The 27,666-nt window shown below is 42.2% G+C and overlaps 2 protein-coding genes across 2 annotated transcripts; one reads left to right on the forward strand and one right to left on the reverse strand.

Annotated features, from left to right (window-relative positions):
• Window positions 1-836: 836 nt before the first annotated feature.
• Window positions 837-22,212, reverse strand: LIMS2 (LIM and senescent cell antigen-like domains 2). Its single transcript, XM_008936243.1, has 11 exons — window positions 22,137-22,212; window positions 22,091-22,103; window positions 14,777-14,936; window positions 13,881-13,947; window positions 13,453-13,573; window positions 4,814-4,963; window positions 4,381-4,531; window positions 3,192-3,284; window positions 2,313-2,361; window positions 2,058-2,133; window positions 837-1,264 (listed from the first exon to the last, which is right to left on the reverse strand). The coding sequence occupies exons 1-11, from the start codon at window positions 22,210-22,212 to the stop codon at window positions 1,117-1,119; spliced, it is 1,104 nt and encodes a 367-aa protein (XP_008934491.1). The 3' UTR covers window positions 837-1,116.
• Window positions 10,483-11,539, forward strand: GPR17 (G protein-coupled receptor 17). Its single transcript, XM_008936242.1, has one exon. The coding sequence runs from the start codon at window positions 10,505-10,507 to the stop codon at window positions 11,537-11,539; it is 1,035 nt and encodes a 344-aa protein (XP_008934490.1). The 5' UTR covers window positions 10,483-10,504.
• Window positions 22,213-27,666: the final 5,454 nt, after the last annotated feature.

Raw genomic sequence — 27,666 nt, forward strand, 5'->3', positions numbered from 1 at the left:
TGGAGCGTGACCAACAAGCAGAAACTCATCTCACCTGTGAGAAGGACAGGGAAAATAACATCTTATCAATTTGATTTCATCATGCAAAAGAATAACTAAGGCTTGAGCCACACTGCCTCAATATAGGCCATGGCCAGTGGATAGGGCATGTTTTGTGCTGATCACTGGAAGCTCCAGTAGCCCTGTAGTAGTAGAGAACAAACTGAAAAAATGATTGTGTCACTTTCTAATAAAATTTTCCTTTTCCCATACGGCCAGTGGATAGGGCATGCTTTGTGCTGATCACTAGAAGCTCCAGTAGCCATGTAGGAGTAGAGAACAAACTGAAAAAATGATAATGTCAGTTTCTAATAAAATTTTCCTTTTCCCATAGCCACCTTCTCCTTAAGGAGAGCCCAACCATCCTCAAGAGGCCTTGACAACTAAAATCTCCCTAGTACTGAACAGCAAAGCAAACTTCTTCAGTTGCCTTAACATTGGACCTAAAGCAGACAAGTGGGCAATGCAGATGTTGTAGCTACTGGTTCTTGGCCTTTCCCAGTAAACTTGCAAACCAGAAGGACTGCACAGCATCTGTATATACTCATCAGTAATCTGGAGAAACACCAGGGAGGACATTTTGCATTTGCATTGACAGCTTGCAGAATATTTGCCTACATGTTAAAAGAAAAATTAAAAATGTCTTCACTGAGGGTAAGAAGAGAAATTTTTATACTTTTACTAAAAAATGAGTAAATCACACATTTCTTCCAACCCTGCACTCGACCACTGTTCCCAAATTCTTTTGACTATAAAGGAATAGAGAGAGAATTGCACTTCAGCTGAGGAAAGAAAGGCTGTGTACAATTCCACAGTGGCAGAATAAGCTGTTATTAGCAAATTAATAACCAGCCTGTAAACTGCCAAAGCAGAAATCATATTCCTCTTTCTGCCAGTGTTAACAGAACATTGCTTGAGAAAAGGGACAGCCAAGATGCAAGCCACATTACCAGAAGCAGGGGAAGGTACTACTTATCTTTGGTTTCACTTGTTCTGAGTCATTGCCTCTGTAATTAACAGCTGCTGTGAGCAGCAGCTCATGACTGCAAGGTGCAGTCAACAGACTGACAGACCTGTTTAGGCAGAGTTTAAATCCAGAGCTTTGGGATGGGCCTTCTTGGATGCCAGCTCTGATAATTTCTTCAGGCGTTTCTTCAGCTCCAGAGGGAATTTCTCATAGCACTTCTTGCATACAGGCTTCATGTCAAACTCCACAAACTTATTCCTTTAAGACAAAGAAGAGTGGGCTGTTAAAATGGTATTGGCAAGCTATATGCTCCACTACTTCAAGTCTGCATGCATCTATGTAAATGCTGCTGGTGGTGTTCTGCTGCATGGATAGAACAACTCACCTCCTCCTCTGGCCATGTGAGTACAGAGACTGGGTTCTTACCAGGGGACTAGGGTCTTCAGTATTTCTGGTTAAATGAGGAGCAAGATTTTGCTATATATTTTTATCCAACAGTCTAGAATAATAATGTTGTTACTGTAGAATGGAAGTGTCACTTCAAAGGTCCTCTTTGTGATGGATTAGTGCTCCTTCATGTAAGAGACCACTGGGGCCAGCCCAGCATAGAAGAACAGGGTTTCAACATGAGAAAGGAACAAACATAGGCTTGCTTTGTTTTCTGTCCCTCTTCTACATAGCTGAGGTAACTAGGACAGTATTTTCTTTCAAAATAATCTATGCAATTGCAAATGCTGTCACTGAGGGGAGCATCCAGACTAATGAGACATGGAGACTGCAGGTACACTCAAGTTTTGAGCCTTCCTTCTCTACTGCTGAATCAATTCTCCTTCTTACTCAACCTTCTTACAGAACAGATTGACAAAGGACAATAAATCAGGGACAATGCTGAGTCCCAGCTCCCTTGTAGCTCTGAAATGAGCATAATTACAAGCACCTTCTCCCACAGAGGGAAGGTGTATTGTCCCCTCACTGGCTCATGGCTCCCCCAAGCTGACAGCAGAACTCAGGGGCAAATGTCTCCCATGGCCCAAAACAAACCCTGACTTACTTCAGTGTAAGCTTGATGTTGCAGGTGGAGCAGGAGAAGCAATTCACACACCAGGCCTTGTTAAGAGCTGATACCACTGCAAAAGCACAAAATCAGAGGAAACTGCTGGATTATTTGAGTTTGGATTTGTATCCAAATTCAAATGAAGCCAGATGTGAAAGCAAACACTGGTGCCTTGCAACTGTGGGGCTGCAACAGCTGCACTAACAAATGGAACAAGGACAGCCACCCAAACCAAGAGAGAACAAATCTTACCATCTCCCTCTATCACGTGGCTGCAGTTGTAGCAGACATCTCCAAAGAGCTGCACAGCAAAAGAAATAAGAATGGGAACTCATGTTACTGACTGCTCACACTCCCCAAATCACACAGCTGGTGTGAACATTAAATCCCAACAATCAAAGAATTCCCACACGCTGCAGTAGCTCCCAAATATACCAATTTAAATCTTCTGAATAACTTCTCATACACTTGCCAAATCGTCTATGTCCCTTTGGATCTCATACCACTAAATACTACAAAACCTTTTTTGTTGATGCCTCACACTCTACCACTGTTTTGTGATCTTGAATTCCTCTATATGTGGCAATTTGGAGAAAAGATGATGGGTAGAGTATGATGCTCATTGTAGACAAAAATCTCCTGTTGCTTAAATATAAACATCAAAATAGAACTACAGCTACTTTCAAAACACTTATCTCTTATGAGAGAGGCTAATTTATCTGACAGAAGAAAATACCAAACTCAGAGCTGTTCAGTAGAGTCACAGAGAAAACAGATTTTGATTGACTTTTGAAATACACTTTTCCTATGCTTTAGACAGCACAATATTTATCTTAGGCCCATGGATTCAACCAATTACCAAAGAAGGTCACACAAAGAGTTTTGGGGTAGAACTGCAGGGATTTTAACCACAACCCATGGTCAGCTTTTTTTCTGTCAATGGCACAAAGGAAAATCAACATTCCCAAGACATTTCTGGTTTGTTCTCAGCATTACTTTTCACACCTACTAAGAAAAGCTATTTTTTTCTGTTAAATCTCAGTAATTTCTTAATATTGCATTGCCTCTACAAATTCAGGTTATGGAGAATCTGCAGGTATCTCCAGTAGAGATGCAGATGGCAGAATTTACCTGGTTATAGTGAGTTTCACAATAGGCCAGTCCTTTTTTCTCATAGTGTCGGTGCCCCAGAAATGGTTTCTCACACTTGGCACAAACAAAATGCTGTAAAGTAAAAAAAGACATTCAGTGGCAAGCAAAGCAACTTTTCCATTACCAGGTAAAAACCTGCATGGCTACAAATCATGGCTCAATACGAGGCACTTAATCATAGGGTGGTTTGGGTTGGAAAGGACCCTTAAAGATCACCAAGTCCGAGCCCTGTGCCATGGGCAGGGACATTTTCCACAAGGCCACATCCAACCTGGTCTTGAAGACCTCCAGTGATGGATCATCCAGAGCTTCTCTGAGCAACCTGTTCCAGTGTCTCACCACCCTCACTGGAAAGAATTTTGTCCTAATATCTCATCTACTCCTACCCTCTTTCAGTCTAAAACTGTTACCCCTTAATGCTTTAATGAAACTCAGACAGGAAAATCTTTATGGAATTTAAAAAAGAGGAAATATTTAATCTACTAGAGTAATAAAGAATTGTATTAAACACAGGTAGAAGACCTGCTGAAAGGGCAATGACCTTGTGTCTATACTGATAGATTTGCAGACTATTACACTGCTTGTTCCAGAGAAATGAAACAGGAATGTAAAACAGGGTTGCTATGAAGGGACTTCAAATGAGCAGCAGCATCTCTCTGAGTTCAAGCCCTAGGAAGTTTAAATACTTAAAACTATAAATCTCTAAAAAACTTCAGAGTAACCTCTGATGACCTTGCTGAAAGTTACAGAAACAATGAGTTAAAAAGGCTTAAAAAGCAAGAATTGCACTGGCTCTGCCTACATTACAAATTCTAACCCTGTTACGAACCTGCTAACTGGGGTTGGAGAGGATACTGTGGTCAAGTACATCTTAATCAATATGCAAATTTATTAATTTATTGTTGCTGTTCAGTGAACCATATTCTGCAAGAATCTCTAGAATGCAACTCAGGCATTTTAAAATTAAGGTTATTACCACTGTGAAAGTACAAGTTGCTCAGGCAGCCCTGAAGACCTCGCTGCACTCATTCACTCATACCTGAAATATCAGCACCTGGTTTTTGTCTGAACACATTACAGCTCATCTAAGTGTCTAGAGCTTCCAGCTAGCACCAGCCCTCTTCCCAAACTGCTCCTGAAGGACATTCCAGACCCAGAGAGGCCTCACCTCCACGTGCCACTGCTTCCCCAGGGCGTTGACCACGCGGCCCTCGATGGGCCTGCGGCAGGCCCCGCAGATGGGGATGCCCATCTTGTCGTGGCAGGGCAGGCAGTACAGCTCCCCCTTCAGCTCCCGGGCCTCAGCACTCAGCTCCTTCCTGGAAACACAGCACCAGTCAGCTCTGCAGGATTCTCAACTCTCGTTTAGCTTCTCCTTTTAAATAGTAGCATTCGAGTTTAGGCTAAAAAGAACATTGAACGGTAAAACAAAACCAAAGTTCTTGTAGGGTTTTTAAATATCTTTCATTTTTTCCTGACAGCATTTCTGTTTGTTCAACAATGTGAAAGCAGCCAAGTTCAGGCCTTGGGAAGGAGTGCATGGCTGACTGCACTGTTTGTCTCTCTCCTCTTGGGTCAGAGTTTAGAATATGAGAACATACCCACAGTGGGTGCAGTTGAAGTGATCTGGGTGGTAGGAATCATTCCTAAACATCAGAGGCTGCTCATCAATGATCAGGTGGCACTTCTGACAGATGTACTTGCCCAGTCCCTTGGCTTTCTCACGGTTATGGCACGGCCTGCACAGGTGCCTGGTTGAAGAAAGTAAAGAAAAGGAAATATTAAGAAATTCTGCTGTAGGATGTATTTTGTGTAACAGAAGAAGTGTCTTCCAAGGTCAGACTAAACATAATTTAGTTTAGTGTCCTGTCTCTCAGGTCATTTGCACAGAAGAGAATTTGTGGCTAGAGCAGATACAGAGTTTTACCTCCTCAGAATACTCCAGCATTCACTGATTTATATCCCAGTAGAGATATCACTCTGTTATTCTTCTAGATCCTTTGTGAGAGGTGGGCAAGGAAAAGCAGCAACCCCCTCTCTCTTTCTGACTAACTATGGGATCCAGCCCTAGCAGAGGCATTATAGCACTGGGAGGGAGTTGAGGAGAGAGAATAAAAAGTATTAAATCAAAGCACATTGCTGAAATGCCTTTACCATGGCTGGATTCCTCAGCCTTCAATAGCTAGGACAAACAAGAGACCATTGAATACTAGCTCCCTGCCTACAAATTCCTTTTAGTCCTAAGTTAAAGAAAATAAAGAACCATGCAATTTGCAATTTTATGTGGTAAATAGAACTGTGTTCCCATCACATGTTTTAGAATATATTACAAGTACAGTCCTGAATGGGTAGAGGAGCCAAATTTCTGCTAGAAAAGCCTGGGCAAAGGCATTAAAAAATTCTGTGAAGGCTGACAGAATCCACTGGTTTTATCCCAATATTTAGAAGCAGCTCTTCAGTACCTGCCTATTACCTACCCCTCTAGCTCTACTGTGATGGGCTGGGAAGGATTTATGGTAAACCAAAAATGACAGAGGAATGACTTCTGTGGGTTTCTCTGTCCCAGAACAGACAAGCCTGCTCAATTCCTTTCACTATATCACAATGTGAAACACTCCCTGAGATTTACAGGTCATTCTCAAAAGACACCAAACAAAAAGGCAAGTTCAAATGGAAAGGGTAGATTTATGGCTGAATTAGTGGGTTCTTTGCAGGGCCCCTTCCAAAATTCTGCTGTGATGAATCACTTACCCTCAGATCTACAAAATGGGGAGAAGAATACAACACAGATGTTGTTGTGAGACCTCAAACATTTATGACCCTCCAGTGGCAGGCGCCTGTCTAAGTGCTAAGTATCATTATTATTCTCTCCAAATCTGAGTCCTCCTGTCAGCAAGTGTCTCTCTCCAGGGCTGGAGCTACTGCCTGCCCAGACGGAGTCCAGCCAAAGCAGACAGCACCCCATTATAAGGAAACATGCAGCTGTGCTCATCTCAGCATAAAGGCATCGATTTTATTCGGCACTGTCAAATGCAGAGTAATTATATGGGGCAGGACACAGGGACCCCGCAGCAAGTGTCCTCAAAGAGACCCCTCTCCCACAGCTGAATGAGAGGCCTTCAGCCATTCTGCACTGATAAACCATTATCAGCCCCTCCCCACTCACAAACGCTCTCTGCCATCCCATAGACCCTCCTCTATTGCAAGCCAAGGGAAGTGTTGGACAGGCTAAGCTGTTGCCATAGCAGCCACCCCTTCCCCTCTCCCCACTCCCACCATTATGGAATTATCCCATTCTGAAATGTCCTGTTGTTAATACCGGACTGTAATTAATACCAGACTTCCCCCAAACAATGCTTCTCTCCACCCTCCCAAAATAATCAGGGGACTTTCAAGAAGTCTGTGTTCACGGCTGGGAGTTCAGGAGCAGCCTCCAGTAAGCACCACGAACACTGGAATATTCATACAGTATTTTCATATCTAGAGCAGCAGCAGCAAGCCCAGTGCCAAGAGCTCAGCTGGGATGAAGGCTGCTCTTCAGTGCTGGGGTGTCCTCTCCCCTGCTCTGTTGTGTGACTGAGCTGATAATGCACTATCAGAGCTAGAAGGACACTATATAGAGGGGCTCCCCTCACCACCCTCAGCAGCTCTGCAACTCTGTGCTCTTCTCGGATCATCTTGTTTTCACCACTGCTGCTTCCATTTGGTTTGCTGTCAAGAGAAGGAGTTCCTGAGACCTTCCCCAAAAGGACCCTACACTCCACCCATAGGACTGCACTGCAAAGAGGTAAGAGACAACCTTCTGTTAGCAGAATAATGAAGGAGCTTTCCTAACAGCATTAGTTGTAGCTGGTGGAAAGACACACACAGAGACAGATGAATTTAATGTAAATGTTTAAAACTAAGAGCAGGCAGCATTCTTGAGCTTCAAAGAATTTCCTCACTCTTCTTTATATCACTCCTGCAAAACACAGAAGTTTGCAAACTCCTGTACCTAACATGTAGTCATTTGTGCCAGGAAACTGCCTGTATGGTATGTCCAGTGCTCTCTGGCACTGCTTTGAAGCTCAGGAGAAACAAGTATTTCAGCTGAAGGATGGGAGGTTCATCAGGGAGTGATTTTCAGGAGAATAATTTCAGTCAGAAGTGGACTATTTCTAATGAAGAGTACTTTCAGTGAAACACAGGAGACAGTCCCATTTGACACTACAACTATAGTCATGAAAACCCACAAACTAGCATAATCCCAAACCAGAAACTGCTCGAGCTGAAAGCAAGAACAGGAATTTCTGATACCCTCCACAGACCCTAAAATACTGTTCAAATTTAGCTGCAGTGGGCATTATAACAAAAGCTACAAAGTAGCCAGGTAGCTAACTAATGATGAGCTAAATATTTCTGCTTATTAACTCTGTCATTAATGAGAGACAAAGCACCTGCTGAAAGAGCCATCAGGCTGTGTCTGCACCGCCAGCCTTGTGGATGGTTATTTTGCTTGTTTCTGAGTGCAAGAGAAACAGGGCATAAAATATGGTCAGTTGTGCACACATTTCAAATGAGCAGTGACATCCCCATTACAGCTCAGCCCTGGGAGGCCTGGGATAATGGCTCATTCCAGACTAGTCCTCTGGTTAGCAACACATAAATCACTAAATATTCGCTCGACACCCAGGGTGGAAGCCAAGTGGAAATTGTTGGACAATGAGCCAGACTCCTACAGGAGTTTTCTCCCTGGGGAGTCACAGCCTCTTGCACCACATAGCTCAGCAGAAACTGCACATTCTGGGTCATTTGGGAAGGTTTCTAATTTGCTCTTAGCACTCACACTAGTACAACAAGCTTTCTAGGACTTTTGAGTGGTTTTTTCTAAGCATGCCAAACCAAAACAGAAGAAAAAACACAATTCAGAAGTGAAACATATTTATGTTAAATTGGTAGCATAAACCCAGGCAAAATAGAAGTGGAACAGTAAATAACAGCAAAGGGCTTTCCACACTGTCTACAGAACACACTATCAAAGAAATATTACTTCTCTCAAGTTGTAGCATGACTTCCAAGCCTCTCCCCTTCCTGACATTGACATCCTGGGTGTCTGGATTGCTCTGACATTCTCCTTTCCACTTCACCCCACAGTATTGTGCAGTGAAAGCATGTTCAGATAGAAATCAATGGCAGGCTCAACACTGCCATCAGTGAGGATAAAACTCTTGACTTCTAAGTCTTGGGTATTTCAAGTCTGGCACTGATATTCAGCTGAATCTGAACCCCAAAGATCCTCCTTAGGAAATTAGCTCAGATAGAATCAGTTCCATGTATCGTGCAGCTAAATTTTGAACATCTAGCCTGTGAACACAGAAAAAGTCTGTTTATTCCTACCTTCTGAACTGATTTAAATGATGATTGTTAAGACAAGAGACATCTGGACATCTGTTCTGTTACACAACCCTTGCTTCTGCCCTTTCAGCTGGTCCAAGCCAGCATTTACTGCATCCTCAGTGTTGTCACAACCATGAGCAGAGTCATGTTTAGCCATGAGACCACCCAGCAGCTGACAGGTGTCTAGATAGAGATTATTTGATTACATTTTTCACACATGAAAAGCATTGAGGGCAAGTATTTGAGCATTCACCATTACTATCATGTGCAAATGTCAAAATCTTGTGTTTGAAAACATTTGTAGGTTTTACTTCGCAAGGGACAAATAAACACCAGAAATAAAAATTATGGGCTCCTCTGCAAACCCAGGGAATCCACAGAGAAAACTGTAACAGGGCATCTTCCTCCTGCACGTGAAGGAAAGATTTCATGTGTATTTTTACAGATAAAATGCCCCTTGGAAAAAAGAGCTGTACAGTCTTCCCTGCACATGCACTTCTGGTAATTCCAAGATACTGATTTGTTGCCATCTCTAGGACTAGAAAGAAGTACACACCTGGGAGGGGGCAGTGAGTACCCACACACTCCAGCCTGGAGCCTTTTTTGTGCCATAAACATGCAGGGTGTCTAGCCAGTGCATGGAGTAAGAAGGCCCCTCTGTGGCCATGTGAAGAAATTTCAGTTTCTCCCTTCTGCTGACTTTTGTCTGTTCAGCTGTGAACCAAAGAGAAGTGGTCTAACAGATTAATCTCTAGCTATTGTGGCTTTCTCTCCACCTGAAAGTGAGAGCAGCCAAACAGGAGATGGTAATTATGTTGGAATTTTGTTTACATATTTGGCTGTTCTTAATCCCATTTCAGTTTCTCAATTAATCATTGATATTTTTAGGCATCCTAACAATCATTTCTGTTGGGAAGCTGGACACATTACATAATGCCTTGGATCAACTGTCTTAGGATGTAAGATTCCAGCATATAGCCTAGCTTCTGCCCCAGACTAAAAATTTTGTCTGACAATGTCAGCAACCATCTTAAAATTTTAATTCCCATAGAGGAAAATGGGTGTATTTATAGATGTATTGAATAGTAATAGAGAAGTTGTCAGTCAGTACAACATGCAATGGTGAGCACAGTGGAGGTACTGCTGCACACACTGTGACACCTTTGAGGAATCCAGGAAACAGAGACAATGCTGGAAGCCCACGCTGCTGGCATTTCCCTACCACCTACACCCACAGATGAGAAATGTGTAAAAAGGCACTGGCAGGGGCCCAGAAAATCTGACCAGTTTTTGTTGATGCCATTCAGGACCCTGCAGACAGCAGAGACTGGCAAAGCTAAGCTGAGCTTTACTAGGCTGCTACTTGGAAAAGGCCCCAGCCAGGCCACCTTACAACAGATACCTCTGCTCAGAAAAGCTGACTCCTTAGGAGCTCTTCAGTGCTGAACCAGGCTCTCAAATGAAACCCAGTAGATACCTTCTAGCTAGACACAGAGAACTCACTTTCACTCCTCCTTTAACCAGACACACAAGCATTTTTCACTGCTCTTGTTAGTCAACTGATCTCAGCCCAGGTTGGAGACAAGCTCATAAGCAGCTAGCTGGCTCTTCACAGCAGTTCCTTCAACAGAAATTACCAGTCCAGAAATCCCAGCTGAGCAGAAGGTATTTAGAATTTCAGTATAAGGGTTTAAACTCACACTGATGTGTCATATTAAATACCAGTATTAGCAAACAGGAGACATCACTGATTTCAATGTGTGGGGTTTTTTTTGGGTTGTGAGTTTGGCTTGGTTTTGTTGTTGTTGTGGGGTTTTATTTGTTTTCAAAAGGAACCAGGCTCTTTTTGTAATATACTTGTCTCAATTCTTTCAGGCTTTGTTTTTGTTTTTCTTTCTTCAAAACTGTGTTGAAAAATGAATGGCCCAGCGGATTCCTCAAGCTTACTCTTCAACTGCTCAAATCAATCAAAATTCTCTTTGGAAACATCAGAGCAATGTGGCAAAGAGACACACCTCGAGAACATCCTTTTTGCCACTTTCTATTTCCTGGACTTCATCCTGGCTTTTGTTGGCAACGCCCTGGCTCTCTGGCTCTTCATCCGGGACCAAAAGTCGGGCACGCCTGCCAACGTCTTCCTGATGCACCTTGCTGTGGCTGACCTGTCCTTCGTGCTGGTACTTCCCACCCGCCTGGTGTACCACTTTTCTGGTAATCACTGGCCATTTGGAGAGATCCCATGCAGACTCACAGGCTTCCTTTTTTACCTCAACATGTATGCCAGCATCTACTTCCTCATGTGCATCAGCATTGATCGCTTCCTGGCCATCGTGCACCCCGTGAAATCCATCAAGCTCCGCAGGTCCCTCTACGCCCACCTGGCCTGTGCCTTTCTCTGGGTTATAGTTGGGGTGGCGATGGCACCTCTGCTGCTCAGCGTGCAGACAGTCCAGATGACAAACACCACTGTCTGCCTGCAGCTCTACAGAGAAAAGGCATCACGCCACGCCCTCGTGTCCTTGGCAGTGGCATTCACCTTCCCCTTCGTTACCACAGTGACTTGCTACCTGTTAATCATCCGGAGCCTGAAGAGTGGCAACAGAGTTGAGAAACACCTGAAGGAAAAAGCTATCAAAATGATCATCATGGTCCTGATGATCTTTCTGGTTTGCTTTGTGCCTTACCACGTCAATCGCTACATTTACATTCTCCACTACAATGGGACCAGAGCTTCCTGTGAAGCTCAGCGTGTGCTGGCCCTCAGCAACCGCATCGCTTCCTGCCTCACCAGCCTCAACGGGGCCCTGGACCCTGTCATGTATTTTTTTGTAGCTGAGAAATTCCGTGAGGCCTTGTGCAATCTGGTTTGTGTTAAGAAGACTGTCATGTTGCCACAAGCGTATGAGGGTAAGACGAATGAAAGCTCACTAAGTGCCAAATCTGAACTGTGAACGTGATGCTGGTCACTGCTTTGACTTAAAGAGTTCTAAGTCAGGTTCAGTAAGAGCTCTGTTCCACCAAAATCAGCTGGGAGCACAAAATGCAGTGAGATGGTCCATGCAGAGTCAAACTCATCCTGAGAAGGGAAGTTCTGTTGTTTCTGTGGGACTGCAACTAGCAAGAGCCCCTCTGAGAACGGAGATCACATGTTTTTGTCTTAGTGAAACTGCAAACAGAAGTACAGGTCTTCTTATTTCCAAGATGTGAAACCAAGGGCTGAACACTTAGGAGTAGGGAAGGGAGCAAAGAGGCTATTAAATGGACATATTTAAAAAAAAACAAAACACCAAACCAACCAACAAACAACAAACCCCACCTTAATTCCCAAAGCATTCAGTAGTGACTCTTCCTCTGCCCAGTGTATACAGCCCACTGCCTGATGAAGAGACAGCACCCTTGCACAGCTTGATCCAGCCTCCAAATTCAAAGCATTTATTCAGGACTGCAGATGAACATGAAACTTCGTGCTACTGTTTCTATCTGTCCTCTGTCATTGTCTCAAAGCTCCAAGACAGAGGCTGGACATTTACTACACTGCCTCTTTTATGTAGTTCCCTGTAAACCATCAGATATCCTCATAACCCTCAAACTACAGAACAGAAGAGGGCTGCTTAGGAATTTAGCATTCATCTTTACTACATTCTGAATCATAAAAATATGAACCCAAATGGCAAAAGTGAAGAAAATAAGTGTATGAAGAAGTGGAATCTACTTTGCCTAGAACAGCTTCTCATCTTTGAGGTGTTTTACAGCTCTTGGTTTTTACAACTGCAAATGACAGGCAGACTAAGACAGACTAGGTACAATGAGAAGTGGGAAAAAGAACCCAAGATTCTCCAATAATATTTACTAGAAGACCATTTCTATGCTACTGAGAGAAGTATTGTAGGAAATCATGTGACAAGTGAATTATATTTTCTATGTACAGATACATACACATGCATATCCCTTTTCTGTGCTTTTGGGAGTAACCTCCTTACCATTCTAGATCTGGTCCACAAATAATGGAATGAAACACACCTTATCTTGTTATCCTAGGTGCTATCCCAACAGCCCATCCAACAAGCTTAGGTGTCAAAAGAAAATCAACCATACCCAGCTCCAAAATCTAAAGCACAGAAGTTGCATGCAGGATGGAAGAGAAGAGGGGGTTGACAGGACTCCCTGCTGGACAGGGTACAAATTTATAACCTTTCCTTCCTTCCTTCACCATTTAGTTAGTGGGAATGTAAAATCTAGGAATCTACTAGGCCTTCCTCAAGACATATGAAAGCCTGAGATGAACCATGACTTGTAAAACACTACCTGCTAACTGCTGGATGTTTTTATTTTCTTGTCATGGTATGCTTTTGTACAAGTTCCCCTTTATGTTTTTATTTCTTCTTAATTAAAAGCATTAATCAACCTTTAGGGCTTGTTTATGTGTTTCTGTATATAAAATGAATGATTCCTGAAGAACAGTGGAATCACAAGCTAAACAGTTTTTCCTCTGATCTTTGTGTTATTTTTTTGACCTTTTGCTGTATCTTGCTTTCCTGTTCAGCAGCTTACTTGATAAACAGTCTGCCCAGGATCACATAAACCCTTTTCTAACTTACTATTCAGCCTTTTACCTGAAATCCCTTTCTTTTCCAGAACTCAGCCACTAGCTACTAAATTGGAGTTTCAGCTTTCCATGTGTTTCACTGGGTGAAGATGTCTGTTCTTCATCCCATTTCCCACCTCCTGACAGGCTGTTCCTTAAAGCTTCTCTGGTCCCTTTTCAAGCTTTAGCTCTCAGAGTACAACCAACTGACCATTCTCAACATCTCACTAGGGCATCATTAACATACTGATAGAACTTGCAGAGACCCTGCTCCCTTACCTGCCAGCATTCTTCACAAACCCCAGGTCAGCAAGTGCAACGTCGCAGAGCTCACAGCGGAAGCATTCGGGGTGCCAGTTATTGTTCATTGCCTTGATAACACGCCCAATAATGAACTCACCTGCAAAAGGAAAGCAACACCTTGAGATGCATGCAGAAAAGTCTTACCACAAGTCTACTGCCCTTCATAATCCTTCCATTTTAGTTTCACAACAGCTATTACAACCTGACTTTGAAAAAAAACCCAATCCCTCCCACAACCAGGGCACCCCAAATCGCTGCTGCTATCATGCTTCGTTTCCCTCCAGAGCTCCTGCTCCTTAAAATGAGCTCAATAATCCCAGCCCCTGCTGGCTGCCACTGTAGTGGTGAGGTCTGCACAGCCCTGTAGCTGTCACCCCCCAGTGCTGACATGCACCATGTCTTACCACATTCCCCACAGCAGGGAGCAAACAGCATCTGAAAGTCGTGCTCGCAGTACTTCCGACCTTCAAACTGTGAACAAAGCAACAGAGAAGAAGCCCTCATGAATAACTGAACTAGTCTCACATCTTGATAGATTGCTGTGATCTTCCACTGAAATGGCCAATTAGTCCAGCTCAGTCAGGTTTTCCAGGTCTAGCCCCCCCTCACCTGTTTTTAAACTCCTAAGGATTTTTTCTGAAGAAGTATCCAGATATGGCTTCAGCCTCATGGTGAATTTGTGTAGCAAACAGTTAAATTAACAACAGTGCTGCTACAAGGCAGTAAAAATTTTTGAGTGTCCAAAGCCCTTTTCTTATAGTTGGCTTGAATTTTATTTTTGCCCTAATTTTTTCACTAAGATTCAGAACTACTCCTCCTACACAAGGCTAAAACTCTCAGGGAATTAAAATACAGCACGTTTAAAATACTGTATTAGTTAAAATATGTACTTGTACATATTCTGTAAAAACATTTCAACCCTGGTTTTAAATTAATTCACCAATTTCAGTTGCCCAGTTCCAAAAGCTTGGCACAAAATGTCTATAAATAAAGACAAACAATTACTTATTTCTAGTGAAATTTTAAGGAACATTTTCCATTTTCTTTTTTAAATGCCTTTTACCCAAAGAGCAAACACACAGTTTTTGTTGTTAATGATGTATTAGGAGTATGTGAGAAAGGAAAAAAAGGACATTAAGTCAGAAGCCCCTCAAAAAAAAATAACAACAAAGGTTTAGGGGTGAGAAATGAAACATTCAAGATGGAAATTCATACTTCTGCCAGAATTTTCCACTTCTTTGTTGCTTGCATTGTCACGGAGCTATTTCTCCTCCCTTAAGCACACAGTATGAGACCTCACCTCATAGAAGAGTCCCTCTGGGAACTGCCTGAAGCACTGGGCACAGACAAAGCAGCTCTCGTGGTAGAGCTCCCCGTTGCTGTTGACGATCCTCTCGGCGGGGTCGAAGCGGCTCTGGCAGCGCTCACACACGGCATTGGCCAGAGCATCAGACATGTTACTGCAGGGGAGACAGGAGGGGGGGTTGTCAAAGCCACAGCCAAGCACACCACTATCATCACAGCTTTCAAGTTTCCCCAGGATCTATGGGCTCAACATTGCCACTGCTTTAAACTCCTTTCTACAAGAGGAAAAAGGACCAAGGAGTCAATCCAGCACTGACATCAGCTAGAAGTAATGTTCTTCCAACTCACACGTGGCAGAGTGAGCTCATGTAGTACTTACCTACTGCATGCTTTTGGCTGCTTCACCAGTCTTCCACCCCACTACATCATCCCCCTAACAGCTCATTCCTAATATCCACCAGTTTAAATAAATCAGTAGCTGCAAAGAGAATGATCCTGACTTCTTGGGATTTCCATCTGAGGATGTGTACCACTGAGGATCTTCTGGCGTGTCATAAGCAGAGATGCCCCTCTGCAGTCTTCCCCTCAGTGCAGGAATTAACAGGGCATTTACCTCTCTCCTCAGGAGCTTACATGCACAAGATTTATCAGAAAATAACTGCATTCAATGCCTGTCCTCTTGACAAACTAGTTGAAACCACCAAAGTGTTAAAAAGGAAGAGAGAAGTCTCTCTGGCTGGCTTCAATTCAGCAGAAAGTGAAGTTAAAAAACACCCAAAGCCACACTTGAAAACCATGCAAAGGAAGTTTCCTCTGTCTCTTCTAAAATGTGGAATCAGTCTAACCTCTTCCACAAAATGTTCACCCTTCCCATCATGGCAAGTTGTGCTCTATATGCTAACAGAGCACAGTTTTAAAATTGCATGTCCAAACAGGGAGGGGAAAATTAGAAGGGAACAGCCTCAGTTTCTTCTTGCAATGTGATCTTTCTTTTAACCACCAGACGACCCAATAATATAAAAATACAATACTGTTACACTTCTAGATATAGCAAAACTCTTTTATGCTTTCTGGGCACCTTCTGAATTCTGTGATTGGAAAAATAACAGTTTTACAGGTGGGAGTGTAAAAAATTTTGAGCATGTTAAAAATCTGTGAAATATCTGTGTGGTAGCTTTCCCTGAAGCACATAACATATACATAAAATGGAAGATGGTTTGTTTAAAAAGTTGGGGTTTTTTCCCTTTCTTCTTATATTCAAAGCTACTTTGAACTGAATTTCCACTGTTGGTGTTATTCTACAACCTGAGATGATACTTTCCACACCTCTTCAAAGAGAACAGTAATTCAGCAAGCATCTCCCAGTAGCAGAAAACACACCACCATTTGGGGGTGGCCATTTCCAGGGGTTTGTGCTCTGAGCACAACTAGCAGGAGCAGGCAGGAGTACAAATATCCTGCACAGACACCTGGAGTGACCACCCAGTAAAAATGTATTTTCTTTCTGCTACTGCAGTTCCAAGGGTGGCAAAGACCAAGGGAGCTGGTAATAATTTCAAGAATGGAGTCCTGATTTAGCAGAAATTGGTTATAACTTGTTTCCTTATTGCAGTATGAAAGGGCTTTAAAAAAAACAGACATGGGCCAGAACTATGGATGAGCAGGAAATCCTGTAATTTCATAAACTAGAGATCATAGGTTAAAGAAACATTTGTGTCCTGACAGAGTACCAAAGGAATAGGTCAACACAAAACCATCAGTGTTTGCAGCAAAGCTGAGAGATCTAATCAGCTTCGTTTTCAACTGCCACTCTTTCAGTTGCAGCATGCAAATGTACACCAGGGCTTGAAAATATCATTTCTCCTTGAAAATTTCTCCTGAATTCCACAACTTGAGCTACCCAACAGCCTTGATTAAGAAAGCCTCATGTCCATCTCAGTGAAAAAGCTCCTCTGGGTTATAGATAACAAACCAGGCAAAACAGTTCCAGCAAGTGTCACAGTTTACTACAAACCAGCAAGTATTACACCCTACACACTAACAACACAGCACAATGAAAGTTGTTGGTTTACTCCTTCATAAACATGAAAATTTTTAAAATTATTCTTTATTTCTCTAACTGGACTTCAGTGGCACTCCAGGCAGGGAGCTGTACCCATCGATGGCACTGCCACCTACCTACCTGCTGGCAGAACTCCACAAGAAGAGAGCTGTCCCCTCGAGGAGGGCAGTACACAACAATACAGCCTGCAGGCTGCACAGCCAGTGTAAAACCTACTGAGAAACTGAAAATCCTACTGAAAGTCAAACACACTCTTGTTCTGTGTCCTCACTGTCTTCCCTTAGCACGAAGTGTAACTTTGGATTTAATTTTTAACTCTCAAAAAGTTAGTTTACCTCATTTGTTTGCAAAAGCAAGAGAATATCAAGAGTCCTAAGAGTTTATTTACCTTTCTGCTGATGCATGATGATGCAAAAGGTCCAACTCCTAGCCAAGAAATTTTGCTCAAGATACTGCAATACTGTTTTAACAATGGAACGTAATAAGCATCAAAAAAATCGCTAATGATTTTGCCAAACAGCACAGACCAAGCACTTCAAAGACTTGGAAATGGAAAATAGTAAAAAAATTTCAAACAGTTTGCACCAGAAGAACTTTCTTGACACTTAAATTTCCCTAAAGTCATGAGAAAGAGGCTCTTGATACAGCCTGAGCAGTCCAAGAAACGCCACAATACAAACGTGCTAACGATTGTGACTTGTTACTCACACACAAGAGAAACTATTAGTGCATGAAAATATAAATGAACTTGTACAGAAAATAAGACAGTTCTCTGCCCCAACTATAACACACTTGAAATTTGTTGGGAAGAGATGGATAGGAGACAAGTAAATCACACAGCAGGTCCTGACCTATGCACCTCCTGTGACACAAACCAGCAGCCGTGGCCCTGTGAGAATTACAGCTCCAGTTTTACCTTTCTGCTCTCGTTTCATTCACTCATTTGCATCCATTTTTTTTTTCTTTTACACTCAAGTTAAAACTTGCAATTTCAGCATTGCCTAGAGATGAGTTTGCATTTATTCAAAAGTTTTACTTCCACATGTGCCACAGTTTCTTAGTTTCCCTCAGCTGTGCACTGTGTGCTCTCCTCCTGCAAAACCAAACATTTATTCCACTTGTTCAAGATGACAATGAACCAAGGCTGGAGGAGATCTGACTCCTTCCCACTAAGGACAGTCCCCAGTATGGAGTGCTGCTTATATTCTGCTTCCTCACTGATTTTTTGCAACAGAATCTTCCTCTGTTTTAACAATAAGCTGGTGACACAAAGGCAGGAAAGGCTATTAAAACAGACCAGCTCAACATCCTGGAGTTATCCTGTCCTGCTCAAGTGCAAAAAACATCAGTGCTCAAACAAGGCTTTTTCTCCAGTCTTCCACCATTATGTGCTGAACTTTAACAAGCTATCTTTGTCAATGTACCTGATTTACAGAAATTAGTTATTTATAATTATGTATTTATGTGTTTCCTTTGCTTTGACTTCTCAAAAGTTTTTACTATAAAGTATCAGAATTGCTCTCACATTGGAAAAAAAATTATAAAAATTCCTTCTCTATAATAAATGGAAATTAATTGGGAGACCCATTCTGTGCCACTGGTATAGGTGCTATGGAAAGCATTATTTGAAAGCATTTTACCTTCTCCTATCACTAAAGTCAATATGGATCTGTCTTCCAAAACCAGCAGTTTCATATGTATTTGAGCTAGCAGATGTCATATTTTTATATCACATTCTCATACAGATTCAGGAAATTTGGCCTGTATTAGTATAGGGAAAAAAAAAAAGGCTTGGACTTAAACACCAAGAAAAGAATGCTGGCTAAAATGCTACAGTTCCTGTGCTGTTACCTCCTTCTTTAAACATTAGTCCCCAGGGATCTAGCACTGGTGACAGGCTGAGAGGAAAAAAGCAAATCTCATACTTGCACTGCTAGGAGAGTAGAACAGAAGCTCCAGCCCTTGCACTGGTAGAATTCAGCAGAATTCATCCATCTTTAGCATGGGTGCAGGACAAACTGAGGCAGAAAACTAAACAACCAGGAGAACAGATCAACAGTCTCAGACTCTATCAGGTCCAAGAAAGACACTGCAGGCACAAGGTGCAGAAAAACTCAGTCAAAAAACATCTGTTTTCTTTAATTGATCTCAAAAGCTTTTTGGTTTTAGTGTCAAAGAGAGACCTCCTCCATCACAGTGCTGAATGAAGGACTACTTTAATGCCAAGATGACCAAAAACCTTACAGATACTATGAAAAGAAAGGAAGACAACAGTTCAAGACACAGGAGCTCTGCCCACTGTCCAAACCTCAGCAGACAGGCAACTTACTTATGCCAGGGGATCCTACACTTGTGTGTATCATAGATACCAGCAGCTGAGATAAAAATCAGAGCACTCCAGGAGAAGAGGTTATTCCATCCCCATGGCATGGTTGAGGATTTGTGGCTTTAAGTAATTCATGTTGATAAAGACAAAAAAAAACTAAATGTTTTTTTGCTGGGACAATCACAGACTTCATGATTCATTGCAGAGATAATGACTAATATAAAGAAAAAAGAAAGAGGAAGGGTATCAGTTAATGAATTTCAGCTGAAAAACAGCCCTCAACTACCCTTACCACTCTCCCAAAATCTCTCTACTGTAACTGATGTTTAACTGGTCAACTTCCCCAAACTGATTTAACTTCTTTAAGGTTATTACTAAACTTGTCATAAACACTGGAGAAAAAAAAACAAAACAAAACATTTGTTCTGTGTTCTGCATTTGCTAAAACTTTGTGTGTAGTTTAAATTTTTCAGTATTTCTGTTTGCATTAAGCTTTCAATTCATTCCCATTTTTTTTTTCAGCTGGCTAAATAAGAAATTAATAGTGTTTCTCTCAGCATATCTTCCTCAACCATGCAGCCTCCAATCTCTCAATCAAATAAACATTTTTTATTCTTATTTGCTACACAGGGATAATCAAAATAAAAAAAAAAAAAAGGCAACTTATAGTTACAATATGGAAAAAAAAAAATTCTTATGGTTCCTCATCTCTCCTTGGCCCACCAGCAACAGCAGTTCACTATTTGTAGAAGCCATGGGCATACAAAAATTTCCCCTCTTTCATATATTTCAGCTGAGCACAGAATAGAATGCCTGTACAGTTGGCCTGCAGGGGAAGGCACCATCAGGCAGCCCCTTTAGACCAGCAGCACCAATGCTCTCACACAGAAAAAAAGTCCTATGCCACTTCACCCACAATGTCTAGCTGATAAATAACACCTTACACTCATTTACTTCTTCTCTTCTTCACTTCCATGATCTCCAAGGAGCTAAAATGTGATGTTTATCAGCACTGATGTGACAGATGTGTTCATGAATTATCAACTAGCAGCAATACTACTTTTGGATTACTCTCATTTGTCTTTTCCATGATCTCCAAGGAGCTAAAACGTGATGTTTGTTTATCAGCACTGATGTGACAGATCATTCCCAAATGTGTTCATGCATTATCAACTAGCAGCAACACTACTTTTGGATTACTCTCATTTGTCTGAAGAAAGGACATAAACTATCAGGGCTTAACAAGAAGAAGCAGCAAAAGTTATTGCTAGCTCAGAAACTGTGGATGAAATACAAATAATTCAGGAGACAAAATTCCCAAACAGATTACAATCTTCAGCACTGTTATCTGCAAGTAAAACCAAAATATGTGGCTTTCTGCTTACTTTGCTTCAAGAACTACAGTGTGAAAAATGTATTCAATTTACCTGTCTAGACGTTTCCCCCTAAATCACACTGCCAGCTGCAAAAATGATCCCTTCTAAACCTGGCTGGCCTTCTTAAAGATGCTGCCATTGTATAGAGGCTGCCCTGCTCTGCACATGTCATCACAGCAATGCACTCACAGCCTCTCTCCTTCCACACAGCACAGACCAGCCTCACTCCACACCCCTGTAGTCAGCCCGAGCTGTGCTCAGCTTCACAGCGAGCTCCACTCTGCCCAGCATCTTCTTTCTGGAGGCTTTCACAGGTTACAACCAAACAGTTAAATAGCTGAAAGCAAACTACATCTTGACAATGTGAGAGGATCGTGTCTGGGCGTTTATTTCCTCATCCTTCCTATCTTCAGTTTACACTCTGCTGTTTCTGTTCCACTGCTGCTTTCCCAGTGGTTCTTTTCTCTTCTCTCACAGGTGCCCTCTGTTCTTCTCACTCCTCCTGAACAGCATCCCCTCCCCTCAATGGCATCACCGTTTCTTTCACCACCTTCTTACTCCTCTCCACACTAAATGCTTATACATTCACAGTCACAACTTTGTGCAGGAAAAACTGAAAATTTACTAATTAATAACTGTAAGCTAAAAGGAAAATAGTGGGACAAGTAGGGTTCTGGTGAGGGATGCAAAATTCAAACTGGGAAGCCAAACCAATTGCTGAGTTACAGATAAGCATCAGCTCTATCTCCTGCTAAGGAAAGGCTGAAATTCAGAAATTCTGACTGCAAGGACAAAAACCAAAACACTAATCTCCTGCATGCTCACTGCTCTCCCCAGTGACATGGACTTCAGATCCCATACTGCTGCTGCAGCTCACAGTTCTGCCAATGTGTCAGAAACTAAGTTTAATTTAATTCCTGTTACCGTCTCTCCTGCCCAACTTCAATGAAATTTGAGAAGTAAAGTAGACTTTTAATCTGAAACACTGGAAAAGTACTGATCAAATCAAGCAATGGAATTATCTGGGCAGATTTAAGAAGTTTTGGTTGACGTCTTCTAAATAATCTCAGAAGATTCTTCAGCTTCTGCTGGACTGGAGGTATTTACAAAAGCTGAAATCAACTAGGCTTTCTATTAACAATATAGGTGAAGAAATGGACTGAGCCCTAAAAATGAAGGAATTTCATCAACATTTTGACAAATCACTGCATTCCACCGTTTCTTTACTCCTACAGTGTCTAAATACTTCACCATTAACAGCACCAGCACTAATGTTGGTTCTGAACACTCTAACACAGTGCTTTGAAACAGGAAAGGTTCTCCATTGTTGCTTTCCTGTTATTGTCATAACCTGAAAGCTTTCTCATCAGGAAAGTCCTTTCCTTAGCAATCCCCTTAGAGATGAACATAAACAGACTCCATCCCCTCTGGCAGTATGCAGACAATTCCTGCTTTAAATAAGAAAAGCCCCCCCCCAAACCTGAGCATCTGTCAAATGCTGGGAAAGGTTTCAGGAGCACCGTTCCCTTCCCCCCGGAGACATACCCACGTGTGGCAGCTGCTGCCTCTGTCCTGCCGCTGAGCAGAGAGCCGGGGGCACTGAGCCGATCCTGCCGGCGCTGGTAGAGCCTGGAGGCTGCCAGCCCCCCCAGCCTCAGCCCAGCCATGGCACCCAAGGCCACCACCGAGGGGACTGCAGAGAGACAGCTGGAGCCAGCACCGGCACAACTGATGCTCCGTGAGTCACCTTCCTTTGGGGAGTTGCCAGAGGAGCTGAAGCAGGATGCATAGGGCCCTGCTGGAGCATTGTTTCTCACAGCTCATCATGGTCTTCAAGAGCAGGCAGCCCCTCTCCTGTGCTCCACTGGTGACTGCCTATGTCAGCCAGCAGGCTAGGAGCCCCATCAGCAGCTCCTTCTGTGCTACACTTGCATAGCTCACCCATACACACTTCATAAGTGAGATTACAAAAACAGGGATCCTGAGGCTTCAGGTAATTAATCCACTTGATTCAAGAAGACTTTCTGATCAAAGCGACAGAGAAACACAGACAAGCACAAGAGATCACTAGATGTCTTGGCAAGGAACAGGTTAGCTCACTGCAGATCAGTACCTCACCCTGACAGCTCCGAGGTGGTTCCCTGCAGGCTGCTGCTGCCTCATGCAATGTCTGAAGGAGACTGCACACAGCAGAACCATCCCATGGGGTTAAAGCATATCCCAAGCAACAAAACCACCAAGACTTTTGCTCTCCAGACACCCTCCAGCCTGCAGAAGCAGCATGCAAGGTCAGGAACCAGGGAGAAGGGACATACTTGGCATTCCAGCCTCCAGAGCTCTCTGCTGGGAACTGAACAGGGCCCTCTAACAGGAGTTGGCCCCTTCTACCACCCCACGCCCCCCTCCACCCACCCCTGCAACAGAGAAAGACAATCACACAGCTTCACAAATGGCTCAGCCCTCGGTATGGGGGGGTAGAAAGAGTAAAAATTTGTGAATACAGAAGTCATTTTTTTTAAGAGAACAAAGGGAAGGGAGTGGAGGATGGGAGCATCTGAGGCAGTGTCATTTGATCAGCACCACCATGACTCTCAAGAGGCATTACTAACAAATTACTTTTTAGTAAATTATAAAAAATGGGATTTTTGTAGCATGAGAGTGAAATATATTCCATGACTACAGCCTGGTAACTTAGAGGGAAAAAAAATGTAGAGAAGTGATGACTTCCTAAGTACTAAATGAGTATTAGCCACCAGAGATCCCTTCTGTCCTTTAAAGAAAACCAGAAGGCTTTACTGGGATCCAGCAGAACAGGCATAAAGAAAGAACATCATACTTTTAAAACCAGGAACCAGTAACCTCAAAACCCACAATTCACCCCACATTTCAGTGGGAGTTTCAGGCTCCTGACCCCTGACAGAAACCTGTCATTATCATTTCTTTCTGACTGCATGTGTGCTTTATCTATTTTTACTTTATGATGTAAACAAAACAGAAGAAGAAAAAATGTCCTCCAAATTGGGTGGTTTTGGTGACTTTTTAAATTTTAAAATAATAAACCACTTTAAAAATATAACATTAAACCATTTTTTTACTTGTAGCACAAAGCAAAATATTGAACCACCACAATATTAATCCCCTTAAACCTTAAGCAATCTGGCTAAAAATCTTCTCTCTCCCAATACCTAAGTTTTTATCCTTGTGAATGATTTTACTGGTTTTCAACTAAACACTCTTGCATAGAAAATTATGACTCTCTTCTTCAGTAGGGAAGGGGATTGAAGGAAAAAAAGAACATTCAAAACAATATCTGTCCTGTCTTCCCTCAACACAACCCTGCTCACTCACTCCTCTTGCTGCCTCTCACACAAATCCATGGGTTTCTTTTTCTTTCCCTCTTGACAGATCATTTTTAAGAGGCAGGGTCGATGCCAAAATCTTACAGCTGGTTACATTCTGGGCCAAAGCAGAGAAGAAAGCAGCTAGACTTCTTCTAGGCATCAACAAGTAGTTCTCCTCAGCACTTCCATATCCACAGAACAGACAACTAATGACCTTCCAAGTTAAAATTTATCTAGAAAGCCTCAGAGAGTAGATTTAGATGGAAAGATAATAAGACTAAAACCACATTTTTCACCCCAGAAGAGCAGCAATGACTGGTGGTAACTCAGAGGGGTGAGACCTCTCCTAGTTGGATGCAACTACTTTCTAGGCAGCACCAAAACCTTTTTTTTTTAATACTACCAACCTTTATACTCCCTCCTCCCAACTATTTTACTTACAATTGCTTCATAAAATAGAGCACATGCAGAGCAGCAGCTTTCCACTGAATTAAAAAGCATCTAGTCAAATGCTACCCTAATGAAAAATAATATACTCTGATTTCTTACCTCAAGTGGATTAGGAACAATCAATAAGCCTATCTGTAAATGCAGCTGCTCTTCTTTTGTTGACTGCAGGAAGTACATAGGCGTATCCAGATCACAATTAGACCAAGCAGAGTGATAACAAAAATTTCTAACAAAAATAATTATGCCCTGAAACGTGCACTTAGAAAACATTTTTCCTTGTGTTAGCTTTGTATTAGGTTAATTTCTAAGTTTCTTTGTATGGATTAGCTTTGTATTAGATTAATTTCTAAAAGCACAGGCATTTTTTACCTTTGTGTTTTCTAATCAACATGAGAGCAGTGAAGACTTAGGAAATTATCTTCAATTCTGGTTTATTTCCTACTTTGGAGAGTGGACAATGTTTTGTTCACTGGTCATTCACTCTGTATTATGAACAAGTCCATCACAAACAACAAAGAAAACAGGGGGGGGAAAAAAAACCCCAACCTCCACCCCCTCCTAAACCCCGACAATCCTCTAAAAGACAAAAATCAAAACAGAGAGATGGACCAGACACATCAAATGTGAATTACAGAAGCAGTCTTCACTTATTTATCAGTAAAGTACCATAGTAAGGCACAAAAAAAATCACACAAATTGTATTTCTCAACACTGCAAAACATAGGAAGGCTGCTTAGAAACATACTGATTTTATATCTAACACATGAGCTCATACAGCTTATTTCCAAATGTAGTTAAATAACACATAACTTCATAAAATGAAGAAATATAGCTATCTTTGGTTTCTTTCTGTCCTGTTATCTTTGGATCTTAGTTGGATTAGATATAGTCAAAGAAATGGTGATTAAAAAAACAGTTGAAGTTAACAGCATCCTTTTAAAACACAGATTCCTCTTGAAATTAGGGACTGTAGCAGCCACTTCAGACAAGACAGTGAAAATTAAAATAGCCCAGTCAAGACATGGCAGTCACAATTCCAATGATCCACTTATGAGTTTTCCCAAACAAAACAGTCCATCCATTGTAACAAGGTTAACCCATGATAGGTGTAATACTTTAATTTGCTAAAGTCACCTATCTTTAATATTTTTCTACTCTGCATACACAGAGGTGCACTTCTTCCTTTGTATTTTCTGGCATTATATTTTTCCCTGATGCTAAATATCAGTAAATCAAATTACTACAGCTGTTTAAATTCAGGATTTAATTCAGGATTCAGGACATTCTCTGCAGCTAAATGGGACAGAGCACTTAAAAATTAAAATTGAGTTATTTTTCATCTATCTTAATTACTAATAATGCATCAGTTATCATAGTACCTAGAAGGGAGTCCTTTTGTCTTTCTATTTGACAAGAAAGGTGAAGTGAAAAAGAATAATTTTCTTTAAACACAAGAAAATCATCTCTTCCCTGTGTCAAAAATTTCAGGATCAAAGGCACATCTGTGTCATGTTCCTGGTCCTGGAAGGTTCCCACTGATTGATATGGTGGGGATGCTCCAGTTGTGAAAGTTCATCTCCCTCTGGAACCCTGAAAACCCTGAATCTCTAATGCCAGAGATTTGATTCACCTGATCATGCAATGTCAACAGATTTTAAGAACTACCATGTAACAAACATTGAACATCTGGCCATAGTTGAGCAGAGTGACCTGTAGGAGGATCTAAGGAAGTATGTTCTCAGTGCTGAACTCTTTCCAATGACTTAGGAGTCCATCCCAGCCTGAGAACCACAGGGAACACACTGCTGGTGGAATGGCATCTGTCAGGCAAGGGGCCGAGCAGTGCCAGGTTCCACAGACACTGAGAAGGACAAGTTTTGTTCTGCTGGGAAACTGCTGCCCTAAATGGATTAGACTATTACTGAGGAAAATGTCAGTTGAATTACAGCTAAGATATGCAACTCTGGTAGAGCAGTTAACCATTCTGTCCTAGGAACAACAGCAACTGAAAAATCTTCACAGCTGACAAACTTCCCAGACAAACGTTTCTGAAAACATTAAATAACAACTTGCATTCAATTTTCAAAAGCTGAAGCCAAAGCCTGCTCATTTTAAGAGCCCTCTAAAGTACATCTGAGGAAAAGGAGACAGAAATCCTGTATTACTCAGAAGAACTGCACACTCTGTGATGTCTCCAACAAGCCCCACGCTTCATGTCAGAGCTCCTCACTGAACACAGTGTGGTACCTGAATAGGCAGGTTTCTGAGGAAGCATGTGAAGAAGACAACAGGAATTACTGCCCATGGGCACTTCTCACTGTCCTCTGCAGCTGAGTGACTTCACCTGAGGTAAACAAGTCATTCTAAACAGGACTACACCACTGTTCTGTAAAAATAAAATCAGCTGAGTTTATACAGCCCAAATTCTCCCCAGGCTGGATGGGTACCCATGAGCAGCAAACATTTAAGACTCTTCCTCTAGTTGTAAGGAAATGAATGTATGTTAACTTGTGAATACACAGCTACTCCACATGTCAGAAAAAAAGAAAAAGGGACCATTAAGAGAAAAAAAGACAAAGTAATGTAAAGAGAGGTAAAAAACAAAGTGCTTTGAGCATGTACAGCCACCTATCAACATCAACTCATCGTCACAGAGAGCAAAGATGACACTCCTCCAAATCATAGCTGAGGATACACAAACTATTCAGCATGTTCTGATACCTAACCACCCACCAAAAGTGTTCTACATCAAATCGTAAGAAGCTGCATAATACAAACATCAAGACTTCACACAAAAGCAAACTGAATACTTGTACTGAAACTACTCCGGATCCATTTCAGTATCCCAGGCACAAAGAGCAGCGCTTTGAGATTACAGTAACAATCGCATGGTTCAGGGGGACGACTATCCTAAAACAGGCACCTTACAAATGCTAATATTACTTCTTTCATGCTTTTCATCCTCATGACATTTTAAAAAACCAAGCTTATTTTCCCAAACTGCTTTCTGGGTCTGGGTTCTATTCTACAGGTACGAAGTGATCAAAGACACTAAAGCCTTTGTGCAAACGCCTCAGAAGATGCCAGGAAAGACCTTCCCCACTGCTTTCCCCATTTACATCTGTCAATTAGGTGACTTCACAAGTTCTCCAGCGTCAGACAGCGTGGGAGGAGAACCGGGCTCCGCATTTAAACGGCGCTTGGAACTCCTAACTGCCAGGCCGGCCCGAGGACGGGCAGAGTGACCGTGTGGGCAGCGGGGAGCCCGAAGGAGCAAGGCACGGAGCGGCCCCTGCTCTGCTTCCCCACGAGGCCACGTTCCCCAAGGCC

This window comes from Merops nubicus, unplaced genomic scaffold, assembly GCF_000691845.1.
Source record: "Merops nubicus isolate BGI_N331 unplaced genomic scaffold, ASM69184v1 scaffold23782, whole genome shotgun sequence".
Lineage (NCBI taxonomy): Eukaryota > Metazoa > Chordata > Aves > Coraciiformes > Meropidae > Merops > Merops nubicus.